At 34.2% G+C, this 15,159-nt stretch overlaps 1 protein-coding gene across 3 annotated transcripts in view; it reads right to left on the minus strand.

Annotated features, from left to right (window-relative positions):
* Positions 1–13,852, minus strand: part of LOC105268773 (G-protein coupled receptor moody) — a 19,229-nt gene extending 5,377 nt beyond the window's left edge. The window contains exons 1-3 of one of the 3 annotated variants that reach the window (XM_011308591.1): positions 13,760–13,834; positions 13,417–13,654; positions 9,969–10,181 (exon numbers count right to left, since the gene is read on the minus strand). In XM_011308591.1, the coding sequence (XP_011306893.1) occupies positions 9,969–10,181 (213 nt within the window). In that variant the 5' untranslated portion in view covers positions 13,417–13,654; positions 13,760–13,834. Of the gene's footprint in view, positions 1–9,968; positions 10,357–13,416 lie in introns of those variants that run through there. The other 2 variants (XM_011308590.1, XM_011308592.1) reach the window with 2 other exon arrangements.
* Between the last annotated feature and the right edge of the window lie 1,307 nt (positions 13,853–15,159).

Here is a 15,159-nt window from a genome sequence, read left to right on the forward strand (position 1 = left end):
ATTTAATTTAAGAACGAGAAGATTATGATTACGATAAAGAACTGAGAGGATTGCAATCAGTTTTATTATGCAATTAGGGATTTCTCGGAATTCCAGTTAGAATTTCGTCTGAATTCTCAATTATTTCCTACAAAATCCATTGGAAGTTATAAAATTAGTTCTCATTATATTGTAACAACATTTATCTGAAAATGTTGTCACTAAATTCTGTTGCGAAATGGCGAACTGGGATAAGTGTATTTTTTTCTCATCCAGTTTTTCCCCGATATCTCGAAATTGAAGGAAGATATCGATTTTCTCATAATAACCTACTTTGTAACTCTCACCCTTGCCTATAAAAAATGTCAATATAAAAAATTGCCTATCTCCCTTCAATCCCGAGATATCGCCTAAAAATTGAGCGGAGAAAAAATGCAGTTATCGTAGTTTACCACTTTACAGTTAAAACAATCCAGAATTAAGTTAATTCTCCATCACTACAAATATGTGATCGAAGTCGTCAATTTCTCGGAATGAGTTCATCGTCCCCATAAATGATGCCATTTTCATCGTACTTTTGCCGTGTTTATCGTAGCCATTCACCTTTTTTAACGGATCCCCATGTAGGACGAAGGATAATGAAATTTTTTAACGGCCTCTTGTCACTATCTCCAAGTTAGAAATGAAAGAAAATATCGTAAGAAGAGTGAGTGGTATGAAGAAATCTCGAGGAAAGGAAAATGGTGAGTTTATAGGGTCCGGACGTCATACGGGACGTATCCACTTTGTTCGAGTTAGAGACATTGCAGCTGCGATTGCAGAACCTCGTTTTTCCTCTTTTGCCCGCCATTTTAAGTGTCTGCACCCCCTACATCCAGACTATTCCATACTTTTTCATTTTAGTTTTATTTCTCGCTTCGGTCTTGCTGGGGTTAAACGACTTCATCCAGCATAAAATCATTTCCAATCTCGCCAACGTGGAATGAATAGAGTTGAGAAATTGAGAAGTGGAAAAGCTACATTTCTTTCTGCACTCCAATTCTGCCCATCGCACTATTCGAACTTTCACATTTCTCTGGGAGAAATATAAATATCTCTTGGAAATCCCTATTTTTTCAATTACCAACGACAACAGTTGAGGAAATATGTAGATGTCATTTATTTGTTAATAATAAATATATTAAATTAAAGAGCATTCTCTCAAGGGAAATGTCGGGCTTACATTTCAGATTTTGACTCGAGGAACGAAAAATGTAATTAAAAGAATATTGTAAATTAATCCAATTCACATTTAAAAAATACACAAGTGGAATATGTTTTCTATGTATTTTTATTAATTTCTATAAATTCGTTGGAGATTTGTTAATTAAGGATACCGAATAATTACAATACACAATTTGTTCTCATGATCTTTTAAAACAAAAACAGAATAACAATTATTTTACAAAAAATGAAGTTGGAAAAATATAACCACGAAAGCCACAATAAATAGAAATAAAACTGGAATATCGATTCCACTTTTTATTATTGCAAAAAGCAAGGGAAATAGAAATGATAGCAGTAATTCTTCCGTGTCAGTTGAGATTGATGGACACATGATTCAGGTTGTAGGATTCATCAGAGAGTAGTACACTTCTCGATATGATGTGATTGTGAAGAATAGGTATCAGAGGGTGAGGAGAGGAATAAATCGGGGAGTGAGAGTGTGAGGAATGGAAAAAGGTCGTCGTTCGGGAGCCACAGAAAAATTGCCAAAGTTTATTCTTCTTATTTCTTCATATCGAAAAAGAAAAAAAAAATTATAAAATGCAAACGAGCCGGAAGTTCATAGATTCGCGGACCAGAGGATTTCCTTTTTGGAGGAAGAATGGAGATGATGAATGAAGAATTGAACACTTTTCCATACAAAAAAAAAAATCACTCGCCTCATTGAATACTGTAACGGAAATCAATACGGATGATAACGAATGGTGATAAAATTTTATTCAACGGTTTCGTCGTACATTTTTACCAACCAGCCAGATAATTTATGATCTCTTACTGCGGAGTAGCTGTTCCTAAAAACCCAAGTACTATTCGTCTCATTCTCTTTGGTAATTTTTTCCCCTATCCCCGAACTCGTGAAACTGAAATAAAATGTTGTCTGGAGAGAATCCATTCAGATATGCCTGATTGAATAAAAAATTCACATCAACTGGCAATCCACTTATATTGTAAAATTCACTGTTGTCATTGATTTTCTCATAACATTTTTCATCTTCAAGGTGTTATCCGAGCGTCGATGTGCGCAGAGTGAAAAAAATACCAGGAAAATTACTCCACTCGTGAAATTCTCAAATCTCTGAATTTTCTTGAGGAAAAATCCTGTAAGGAACTGGTAAACTGGAGCAAGTGCTTTTTATTCAGCCACGTTTTAGCCGATATCTCGAAACTAAACGAAGATATCGATTTTTTTATAGATACCTTTTTTATAGCTCTCATTCTTCCCTAAAAAAAATGTTTGTATAAAAAATTCGGTATGTTCCTTCAATTCCGAGATACTGGTCAACAAAATAGACCGAACAAATGATAAATTATTTAGCGTCACACTGATCGATAAATGTATGGAAAAAAAAGGAGGACTGAATCCGTTTTCTTTTAATTATGTTTGATTTCAGAATACGAATATTCACGAGAAGTAAATTCAATGATGTGGGAAAAGTGTTCACCGTTGTCACAATATTGTATAGCCATCGCCGATTAAGTCTTCTTCCCCAGCCACAGCTTGTTTGAATGGTCCATAAAAAATGCGGAGACACTGGGGGAGCAGTTTTGTTTGTTAACCCAACTTTCACGACATCCTTCTGTCGACGTAAATAAGAAACAGAATAAAAAAATTGTCTCAAGAATCATTTGGAGAGGAGCAACGTCAATCGCGGCTAGGACCCATGTCATGTAGCCTGGTAAATTGCTTTCGTCGACCCTTCGCGTACGTTCTTGACGCTGTTAAAAAAAATAAAACCTCTATTCGGGGATGATAAAAAATGTGATGTGTCACTGCTGGACAATTTTGGATAGATTAAACTTGTTGGTTGAGAGAGGGATAAATCCAATGGAAAAAAACGGTAAGATGAAGATTTTTTCTTGACATATACAAGACTTACTGAGAGTGACCCAAAGATTTTTCTTCTTAAATTATATTCCATTATTTGCGGTCTGGGAATGTGTAGTATTCATTCGTTATCCAGGACGAATGATCATCCGAAAGAAAATTCAACTTTTCGTTTAAAAAAACTCATCATGCGATTGTTATTGTCAGTTTTATAATGTGGACTCGAAACTTTCTGAATTGAAATAGTTTATTTTATAAAGAGGTTATTACCCGATAAAAATATGAATTATCTTAGTTCCGTGCACTCGACAAGTAGCAAGACTTCATTTACATTTTCGTTCGGAAGTGAGAGCGAAAAGTTTTTGATAAAATTCTCAAAACTTCTTAACGTCTTCATGAATTTTGTTTCGTATTCGTGACAAGAATTCTGTGGCAGTTGTTTGAAAGACATCGAGCGTCTCATGGTAAACAATTTGCCCCTGGAATACGGAGGTAAAAGTCTGAGGAAAAGCTCCACCATCCTCACAGCGTTATTCCGTGTCGATTTTCGAATTATCCCGCACTCGTTGCTCGAATATCTCTTCCTTTTATCCAATACACTCACACCATAACCCGGAAATCCACCTCCGGATTTAGGGAGGGAAAATAAGAATGAGTGAAAAGAAAAATGGAAAATTTCATTTTATCGAATTTCTGGGAATAAAGCAAGAGATGCGCGGAGAGAAATTCCATTAAAAACTCATACGTCAATCGCCGTAAAAATTACCGGACGGTATTACGCCCTAATCCCAAATATTAATGTTCAGTCCAGTAAAATTTCCTAGCTCTCACCTCCGAAAATTCAGTTTTTACAATGGGCCCACCCGAGGAACCAATCATATGCGACCGATCGACTGAAAAAAATGGAGTATCAGTTCTAAGACAATCGATCTTTAAAAGATCGCTCCTAGATCAAAAAGCCATACTCCAATAAAATTTCCACTGCTTCCACGAATATTTCAGTTACTCACCTACATTCTGAATCATTAAATGAACTTCTGATAAAATTGATTATGACAGTAGTAATTTTATTGCTCTGCGTCGTAAATATTCGAAACTCCAGTGATTTTTTATGCATTTTACATGACTTTTCATCAATACAATTGCCCTATTTACAGGTAAGAGACCAGTAATTTTTCGTGAATATTTATCGCTGTGTGGAAGTGAAAATGTGGTATTCCAGTGATGTGTGGAGCGAACTTGCTGGTGACGTTGGAACTCACAGAGGGCTGACGTGATAAGCGATAGATAGAGAAAGGGTTCGGAATGAGACACCAAATTACTGGATTCCCGTGGAAATTACTCCGGATCTGAGAAATTACGGGATTCTAGGTGATCCAATTCGGAATTATCCCAAAAATGGGAGAGACACCTTGACAATCAAAATTTCTGTGGCCCATTCTTCGCTGATATCTCGGATCTGCAGGCAAATAGCCATATCTGTGTATGTACATTTTTTATAAACAAAAACAATTGCTATAAAAAAGTTACTAATGAAAAAATCAATTACTTTTCCCCATTCGTCTTTTCTGTAAATTCATTAATTACAAGAAAATCGACACATTTGAACTGCAAATATTTATTTATTTATATCCAGTGACTCACATCAAACGAATTTACATAACGTAAAGAATTTTTTTCTTCATGTGTAATGCATTTCCAGATGAAATATGAGACTGGAATGCAATCCCATGGCGTTTGGGGAAATTTCCCAAAAAGTTTTGGTATTGAATAATTCAAAAAAATTGGAAGTACATAACAAACCAACGAAAACTCCAAATGATTACTCAATAATTCAAAAATATTATCCCATAAAAAGTTGAAGTCCATGAACTTTCCATTTTTTCCTCTCAATTTCTCACAAAAAAAAAGTAGAGTAACTCAATACGTTACTTACGACTCTCCAGATACCAAATTATTCTCAATCTTATTCACTTCCAATTTCCACCTAACTGTACAGAAACCCACATGAGCTAGATACACCCACCGAGAGTAATAAAGTGTAACGAATCGTTCACTTTATCGCACCTCTGTAGAACAAACAACAGTGATAAACGTTGCATTAAAAAAATGATAAATTTTCAAAGTTTTTATTTCAATTTTTACGATCACTGTTGGAAAATCAATAAAACAGGGTAATCATTTTTTTCGTACAGAGATGATCCTTATTTGTTTATCGGGGGTAGTCATGGTCTTCCCTCGTGCAATGCATTTAAAACGAGGCATTAAAGTCGAGCCGTGAAAGTACTCTCGGAACTTAATTACGAGGGCAAAGTAGCAGACAGCTTGGTGTTCACCGAAGCTTTTCCGGAAACCCCCTCAATTAAAATCCTCACACTTTGTTACACTATTCGGCCAACTCAATTACGCATTCCATTTGTGATTATTTCCTTCCTAATTTCGTTTTAACATTAACTAACGAAAAATAAATTCAATAGTCATGTTTTAAAAGAGGAATTTACTCGATGGCGGGGAAAATTCTGTGAAATCGTGGGACTTGAGGAATTATTGCCGTTATCTTCTCATTTTTCGTGTTTTCTTTTTGGAAATTTCAGGGAAATTATGTCTGAGTTTCACGGAAAAATGAACCATTTTTAGGTTTTATCATTATTTAGTTAATCACAAATTTTTATAGGCATGTGTTTTTTTTTCATCAACTTTTCCGAGAGATCTCGAAATTTCTGCGAAAATTGAGAGGTTGAATAATATTATAATTTTGCACGTCAATTTTATCAACCGCTTCTCAGAAATTTGTGAAAAACTCGAAATTTAAAATATCGAGAGGACACTTCTCCTTGAATTCAGTGATTCGATGAATGTGGTAATTTGAGGAACTGATTTAATTTGATTATCCGGATTTCACTCTGACAATAATTCTCAATCAATCATGGAGAATTCATAGATTTCCCAAGTTTACCAGTTCATTTCCATCTGAGATTGTTAATTAATTGAAAACTTGCAGTTTCAAATTTACCGGACGTCAATTACCCATAAAGTTAAAAGAGTTATCGAAGAAACTCATCATTTGTCGTCAGAATATTCCAATTCACATCCGTGATTAATTCCTTTTTAAGTCCTTTTGCTTCTTGAATACATGTTCTCTGGGTATCATAATAAAACTGAATGTTGAAGTGCACTAGTGGAATTCCCTAATTGTATTATACAGTTTCAGCGGACCATGTTCGCTAAATGAATCAAGTTAAGTCTAATCAGAATTCTGTTACGAAGTGGTAAAATAGGATGAGTTAACTTCTCTGCAAATGATTGTTTTTAACAAGTCCTCTCAACTGTGAGAGATCAAGGGATTCTGTGACACTTTTAGAGAATTATTTTCGGAATTTCAATCCGAATAACTTCAAATTTTTTTTTAAATTAAATGAACATGACATTTATCTATATTTTTGGTAAAATTTCGGACACTAGTTTTCTCAATTATTAGATAATTCAATGGAAATTATTGTCCATTGTTTAAATATTCCAAGAATTCACACTGAAAACGAGTGATTACAAATAAAATTGCCAAAAATATAAGTCACACTTTCAAAATAACAAAATTAACGCGAAATTTTTCTGCAACATCCCGTAAAAATTCAAGTTCATTTACCGATTTTCCACGACGCAATTTTCCCCTCATGAATTTTTTCATGAATTTTCCAATCCACTAATTTATTTATGAAAATTGAAGAAAATGCGGACAAATCAATGAGCAAAATATGTGGAAGCTGTCAAAAAAATTCCGTGGGAAAAGTTTCACAAAGAAAAGTCATTAAATATGAATTACTCCATCCCATTTCCCCACCCATTACGCCAAAAATCGTAATTCCTTAGGAAAACTGCCTAGAGATAACGGGATAACGGGGATAACTCCTACCTTCACAATTAACCCAATTATCCAGAGCCATCGCACTACCACCGCCCCTACCATTTTTCCTCCACTTAACTCAAAGACTTAAATACTCATTTAATCCAAAATGGTATCCTCAAGTAGAGTACACCATTCCGAGGTTCAGAGCTCTAGTCCTGGTGAAATCCCTCCGACAATGCAACTCATCAAACGTCAGTTGGGCTGAAGCACCCGGTGCACCACCTCGCACGTACAACCTCTCTAGATTTTCCCCCAAGTGTGCATTGCAGACTCCTCCAAGAGAGTGAAATTGACGATGGAAATGGCCATGAAGGGTTTAAATAACTTCATGTACTTCCGAAAAAAAAGGAAACCTCAGGAACGGCAAGTATTCCCAGACGGGTTTCCCAGTGAAATGCGGTTAACTCTATGACCATTTCTCGCCGTTTCTCTCCTCCTTTCGTTTTCTCCTTCAGTTCTTACAGTCTTCTTCTTTATTCTTTTGAGGGAAAGGAAAAATCGCTCCGGGGGAGGAACAACCGTGAAACACTCAGCAATGGTACTGCTAAAAATTACGTTACATTTGATACCCATCCAATCTTGCTACGCTATTTCTTTTTTCTTTGGGTTTTGTTTTGGTTGATTTGATTTTTCGGGGGAACCTTCGAGTTATTCGATGTTTCGGGTTTTTGAAGAGAGGGTAGATCGTCGGAGGGGTTCAGGGGATTTGCATGGATTTGAGAGACTCAGGGTTTTTCAGGTGTCGGGTTTTTTCGATGTGAATTTTTTAATTAAAAATTCATTAATCAATGAAATTATTGAACTAATTCACTTCTTTCAATATTTGAAAAAATGTTGGAATAATTTTAGAAGAAATTCGAAGATGGAAAATTTTCAAATTCTGCTACGGAATTTTCTCATACAAACTTCAACAAAAAATTGATTAACTAATTTCATTTTTAATTCAATTTATAATTTAAAATTGATTAGTGATGAATATTACCTCTAATGGATGTACAAGATAATTATTTGAATATCTGAGAAAATAGTTCTTCTCTGGAATCAATCGTTTTTCTTTTAAATTCCTGAATGAATGAAGAAATTCAAGGAAAGAAGGAAGGGGATAATGAAAGAAAGAAGATGCAGAAACCCAGAATTTCAAAAAATGGTGACCAATTTCTTGAGACAACGATTCCCCGAAAGGCATAAGAGTGAAACCGGGGAGGTAATAGCCCACGAATGAGGTCATCTAGATTCACTTGGTCCTCTCCTGTGTTCCTTCCTAATCCGAATATAAAAAAAATAATATCCAGAACTAGAATCTTACACCGACAAAAACGATAAATAACGCAATTAACCAATTATTTGTTTTATGCAAGTGGTACCGTTCGAGTGGTTCAATTAATTAGTCTGGCAAAAGTTATATGCAATGACGAGGTTACGCCCATTCTATTCCGTTATACGGCAATAATCATTTTGCCGAGTGCCATTTGCGTACCTTAATGTCCCCTGGAGAGACGAGAATATGATTATGGGAAACGTTAAGTTATTAATGGGTGTGTAACTCGCAAAATTGGCCTCGTTTATTCACCACTCGTTCTCATTTCTATCATTTGTGAATTAATTTATTTCTGGTGTTATCTTCTTTATTTTAGCAGACATTGTATATTTTTAGATCGGCGTGGTATTCCATAGGGAGTTAAAATAATTGATTCAGTATCGACCGTTGAATTTCAATTATTTTAGCTTCCCACGCCAGGAAAAATTCATTTCCTACTACATGAAGTTCAACCGTATCGTATCATTCTCTGAATTGGCTCGGTGCATTATTGTTTTAATATTTAAAAATTACATTTTAAATGCATGAAATGTACTCGGAAATATTTTTGCAATTTATCTGGAAAACAAGTGGAATGATTTTATCTCGATCCAGTTAAATGGTCCTTTAATTTATTTATTATTTAGAATAATTTATCTTTCGAATTGATTGCAATTTCTGCAAGATTCAATACCGAATATAATTACCAAATCTTCATTACAAATTCATGTTTTTTTTACTGAAAACAGAACGTAAATGTTCGGAGAATATTATAATAAATAATTGGATATCTCAGTGGCAAATTAATCGCAGGAACTTGAACAGAAATATTTCCTCTGAGCCCCTTCTAAAAGTGAGTAACACTTCCAAAACTCATTAATTGCGATTCTACCCCAAAAATTCGCGGAAACTTTGTTTGAAGTCCCCAAGTCTAATTTCAGATAAATTTGATACATTCCCTGTTCTTCTTCAGTAACGACAAAATTAAATATGCATTAAACAGTACTTGGAAAGGTTCCAGCACTTATTTTATCCTAAGCGAAATTAATCGGAGGGGTAAAATTCATATAGATAACATTTCCGATAAATAACTTTGACATTCCCCACAGTGCCTTCCCCTCTTCATTAATTTTCTCCAGTAACTTTGCATTACACAGCGTTTTCTGAGCACTCAGTCATTCAAAGCAAGCAGAATCTCTTTCTTTCCATGGAAATCTCAGCCTGACGCGTGTTTATTCCTTCCTTAATCCACAAAGGATCAGAAACCTCGGAATCATTACGAAAAAATTTTTGCAAAAACTCCAGCAAAAAATAAACATGTTATGATGTAAATAATACTATTCCAAGCTCAGAGATTACAAGGATAATGATTTTTTCATAATGACCTTTTTTGTAGCTCTCATCCTCTTCTATAAAAAATGTTCAGATAAAAAATTCATTATGTTTCATTAATTCCGAGATATTAGCTAAAAACTGGCCTTGAAAAAATGCGCTTATCGCAATTTTCCACTGCACTACTGAATCATAAATTGGATGATAAATTTAATTCGATCATGTTTTTTATTTTAAAAATTGTTGTCACTCTGAGTCAACTGACACTTTCCGAACTAGTGCGTAAAATTAAAAAACAAATTATTGCCATGAGGTAGATTTATGATGAAAGAGAACTAGAGGTAAAGATTTATCAGAAGTTTTACCTTCTTAGTCCGAAAGAGTGCAGCAACCGTAATGAGATTGCCCGGGATACCAATGAGCATGAAGAGGAGACAGCACCCAGCAGCAAAATAGAGGAGCCAGGGTGGATAGCCGTCGAAGAGGGCTGCCGAACCGGGGTCTTCTAGGACCTCGTCAAGTTCAAAGACACTCTCATTTGTCTCCGTATCGTTGATCGCCATCCAATACTCCAGCATCTTCAATGAAAATTAAGTAGATTACTCAAATAAATTTCAAAGGAATCTTCAGAATTAACATAATGAATTATCGTAATGAATAATCCCTTCGTAAATGACGGCGCTTGAATTACGAGATTGAAAATGAAAATTACGATTTCAAAGTCGTTAATCACGAGATTAAAAAGGTGAATAATGAGACTAAAGAGATATTTTGATGGAATTAATTAACGGCCGTGGGGAAATAAAATACACAACAAATAAAGAAATTAAAAGTGAAATTGTATTTTCATTTCTTTATTCATCTTGACTGCAAAACAATTATTAAAAAATATACCGTTTTCGGATTTTATCATTATTTGATGACTTCGAAAATTTCTTGATGGTGCAATAATTGCGTCCTTTCTAGAAACTCTTCAAAAAATTGTAAATACATAAACAATATATTCTATCGGCTTAATCCGATTAACAAATAGTCAGTAAATTCGAAAAACTAATTTAATTTCAACATAATTCTAATGAATTAATTATATTCAAATGAATTTCAGCTAATTCGATAATTTTGGTAATATTGGCTCACATTTTTTGTGTAGACAATAATACAATTGGGTTTTTGCACCAAATGTGTAAATTCAGTCAGTTATAACAAGTTATCAGCGATTAGTTGAAATTCCCAACAGACGATTCCACTTCCTGTCATTCAATAAATTGATGCTCTCGATATTTGCAAAGGCCAAAAGATATAACGCGCGTGCAAACATTTATCACGCATTTAGAGGAATCGGGGAGGAGACGGGGAATTTGCAGATGAAATATGTGCCAAAACGGGGATAAGGATGTGGAAAAGGTATTATTGGAGGGCAGTGAGCCTATTGATGGGTTCCGGCGGGACTCGATCGTGAAAACGATGAGGGAAGACACCAGGAATGTACCACCTCATATTATCGAAATCCTCCGTGGGTTTTATTCCTCTTTCCTTAGTTTCTCTTCCGCTTCTCCGAGGAAGATGAATAAGAAAGAGGAGGAAAACCCCCTCCATGATCCAAAAAAGATAATCACTTTTATAGGATTCCTAATTGAAAGATATTCATCCGCGTTTAATCGCAGGGAAAAGAATTTTCTTCAATTGAGAAAGTCGTGTTGATTTAAGAACTGTTCCCTTTACTCAGAAAGTTATCCGAAGTAAGTGCTGCAATTAATGTAATTGGGAAAACAGGGAAATTTAATCGTAAGTCGGATGAGAAATTATGTCACGTGAGGCGAGGTTTTAAATTGAGGGATTAAACATTCGGGTGCTCAGAGATTTTTTGGAGAGATTTCACGGCGAAAAATTTTAGATGACAATTTATATTTGAATTTATTATATTTTATTGTAGATGCATGGAAAATTGAAAATTTGAACTTGAAATTGTATGGAAAGAAGGGAATTGAGGAAAATGAAATTTCCGGGGAATTTTTCTGAAAATGGGGAAAATTCAAACAATAAATTTCAATCATATTTCAATAATTGTATAATTAAAATTCAATTATGATTTAACACGATGAACCTAATTTTGCGGAATTTTTAGAAGTCAGAAATCCAGCGAATACTTGAAATTGAAATAAAAATTAAAAGCACACTCGTACAATAAAAAATTCCAAATCGTCGGAATCTCCGATCGTCCTTTCAATCTATATTCTGAATAATTTTCTAAATGAAATATCTTGAATCCCCATTTTTAATTTCAATCGAGCAATTGAAAGTGAATGAAAAGCACACGATTACCCCGAATTTCCTAATCCGAGTAGAAATTACTGAACAAATGAATCGATACGACTTCGAGTCGATTGAATCGCAACATTTCCAACGGTTATTTCTTTCATCTGGTCTTTTCATCTATCACGAACAAGGGAGGAAAGAGCAGTCTCGTTAACGGAAATTATCCAAGAGTTGTTCTCTCAATTGGTTGTGGGAGTATATACAATCTCAATACATGCGTCTACATATTGGTGAGTATTCTCGATTTTGCTCATCATAATAAACTTTTTCGGCCCTGACGTGTAAACTCGGGCGATTTTTTATTTTCCTCGAGGTTTCACGGAGTTGCGCTGAAAGTTGTTCCATTACTTTTTTCCACGGAATAAAAAAAAATGGACTAAAAATATGGAGATAAAGAAGTATGAAATGAGGTGCGATTTACTAATGCCTTTCCTTTCTTTCCGTTACGCTTTTTTTTTATATTCTTCCACATTTCTTATTCATCTTTCAATGGAGTGGAATCTAAATGCTGTTGGGAAAAAACAGATGACTTGAGAAGAAAAGGTTTAGTATAAGGTGGATGTCCTGTAGTTCACGACCCTATCGAAGTACCTTTTCATAAATATTCAATGTCTTTTCTTTGTCTTTTATTTTGTCCATTAGCTATAATTTTTATAACTTATTCAACAAAATATTGTCGATATCTTCGAGTTTTTCAGGTTTTTTGGAAATTTCTGGGAAGCCCTCGATCAGATTGACGTAAAAAAATATAAAGTTCTTAGGTTCTATCATTATTCAATGACTCACTAATTTTTATAGTCGTACGCCTTTTTTTTTAATTTTCAATAAAGTTTTGCAATAATTTATCGCGATAACATCAAATGATAAATTTCTCAATTTTTCAATTTTTTCGATTTCTTCAATTTTTTAATAATTATTAAACAAAAATAAAAATTATGTCTCTTAAAATTGAACAAGAAAACAATGAGTATTCATTCAAATTAATTTAGTATAGAAAATTTATTTAACAATCTTGTGATGAAAAAAAAAATTATTTCACTGTTTTCCATGCAAATAATCCAAAAATAACGAGAACAGCTAATTTTCCAATAAAATTTCTCTGTAATAATTCCGAAATCAGAAAAAGTACAGGAAAATGTAAAAAATATTATTCCAGTTTCATAGGAAATTCAATCAAGTTACGAAATCTCTGTCCGAGTTTCCCTAAAAAATTCTGGTAATAATCACTGTCTCCTTCCCTAAAATTCCGGAGCACCTTGTACGAGAAATTGACACGCATGCCGAGAAACCTTCGCAAGTGAGAATAAAGCTTCGATAAAGATCATGAAATGTAAATCAGTAACAAGTGCGTGACTGCTGTATATTTTTAACGTAGTGTTGCCTACTTTTGAATATTTCATGATACCATTCTAATGACGGAACTAAAATAATCCTCAACATTTTCTCTAATCACGTGTCATTTTTCTCTGGTACATAGAATTTGAAGAGAAAAATTACCTCGAGGCGAGGAATAACTTGCGCTCTCTAAGATGATTCAACGTTGGATGGAGTAGGTGTGTTGCATATCACTATCATTACGATCCAGTACATATGCTTCTTGACAGAAAGCCGTGGCACACATCGGAGAATTCACAGAGATACACACCAGCTGAATGAGCAACTCGCGTGTCACAGTCCTGGAGGCAACATTCTGGAGATGCATCACTGGAGTTTATGATCCACAGTGAAACTACAACTATAACTTGAATTAATGTCTCGTGGGTTTGCGAATTTAATTATGATTAAATTTTGCTGTTCAATTGAATTCAATTGAGCGTGGACCACTGGAGCATTTCTTTACATTCTTATCCAGGAAGTCGAAGACATTTATGTTGTCGGTGATGGAATTCTCTGGAGATGGTAAAAGGTCTTCGACGAGACGTTTCGCGCAAGCTTTGCGGCTCGACTGAATTGCGGAGGGAAAACCAGATGAAGAAAACTCCAATGATGCTGAGGCGAAAGCAAATCCCATGACGCCTGCGCCAAGTTGATCTCTTTGTGTCTATCATCTATTTAAAAAATAAACAGAAATCAAAAAGAGGTAAAATATGATTTTCCATGGTTCAAACGTCATAACACCTTTCAACAAATTTCTCTCTTAAAGGCGTATTGGCATTCCACAATTTTCCATTTTTTAATCGTCAACAAATATTTGAACATGTTTTTAAATCCCTTATATATTTTCCAAAAAAATTTAAAACAAACAAATTGCTGCATCATAATTTTTTTAATTATCTCCATTATCTGGTGTAAATTAATAGAGATTAATTATGATAATTTCACTCTAATTTTTTGGTATGCAATCCCTCGATTTATTCTCTTGCGGTTCTTCTGTCAGTTTTCGCAAAAAGTTAAGGTATTTCTAGTAATTTTAGATATATTCGAGCAAATGATAAAAAATAAGTTCTATAGAGATAACACACCGTGCCAATGTACGACATAACTCTTTCCTTCAATCCTCTGGAAATATATTCCCTTCCAGGGCATGAATCATGCTATCAAATGTATATACTTCAATCTATATCTATTCTATATAAACACCTTGCTGGTCTCACCACATGTCATGATGATCAATATTTACCTACGTGTACTCTTCTCTTCATATTATAGGGGAGGAGAGTATATACCTGTGTATACCTTGTCCTCTCATGTAACAATAAATGATTCAAATACTGATTTTACACCGGAGAGCATCGCAGAGAAAATAAGAAAATTCTTGGTGAAAATTATCCCCTGAATTTTTTCCATTAAAAAAAAATTGTTTGAAAAATCGAAATAAAATTTGTTTAAATCAAAAATAAAAATGTTTAATTTCAGAATATACTTCTTGATTTAAGACGTAATATTATATTTAACATTGCGTCTTAAATCAAAAAGTTTATTCTGAAATTACACATTTTTATTTTTGATTTAAACAAATTTTATTTCGATTTTTCAAACAGTTTTCTTTTAATGGAAAAATTATATATGATGGGGATGATTTCAGGAAGTTTCATGAGGGTGCAATGATTTCCGGTGGTATTTCGAGTTTTATGAATGTTTGAAAAAGTTGAAAAAGTTGTAATTGTTAAAAAAGAAAAAGCAGAATTTTTTAAAAGGCGTTGGTGAATTATTCCACGATCATGACATTTCCCCGGGAATTAAATTATGATAAAATCGGAAAATGGGATATTTATTTACGCCAATCCAAGCAACAATTTG

The sequence above is a fragment of the Fopius arisanus genome, unplaced genomic scaffold (genome assembly GCF_000806365.1).
Source record: "Fopius arisanus strain USDA-PBARC FA_bdor unplaced genomic scaffold, ASM80636v1 scaffold00061, whole genome shotgun sequence".
NCBI classification, from domain to species: Eukaryota; Metazoa; Arthropoda; class Insecta; order Hymenoptera; family Braconidae; genus Fopius; species Fopius arisanus.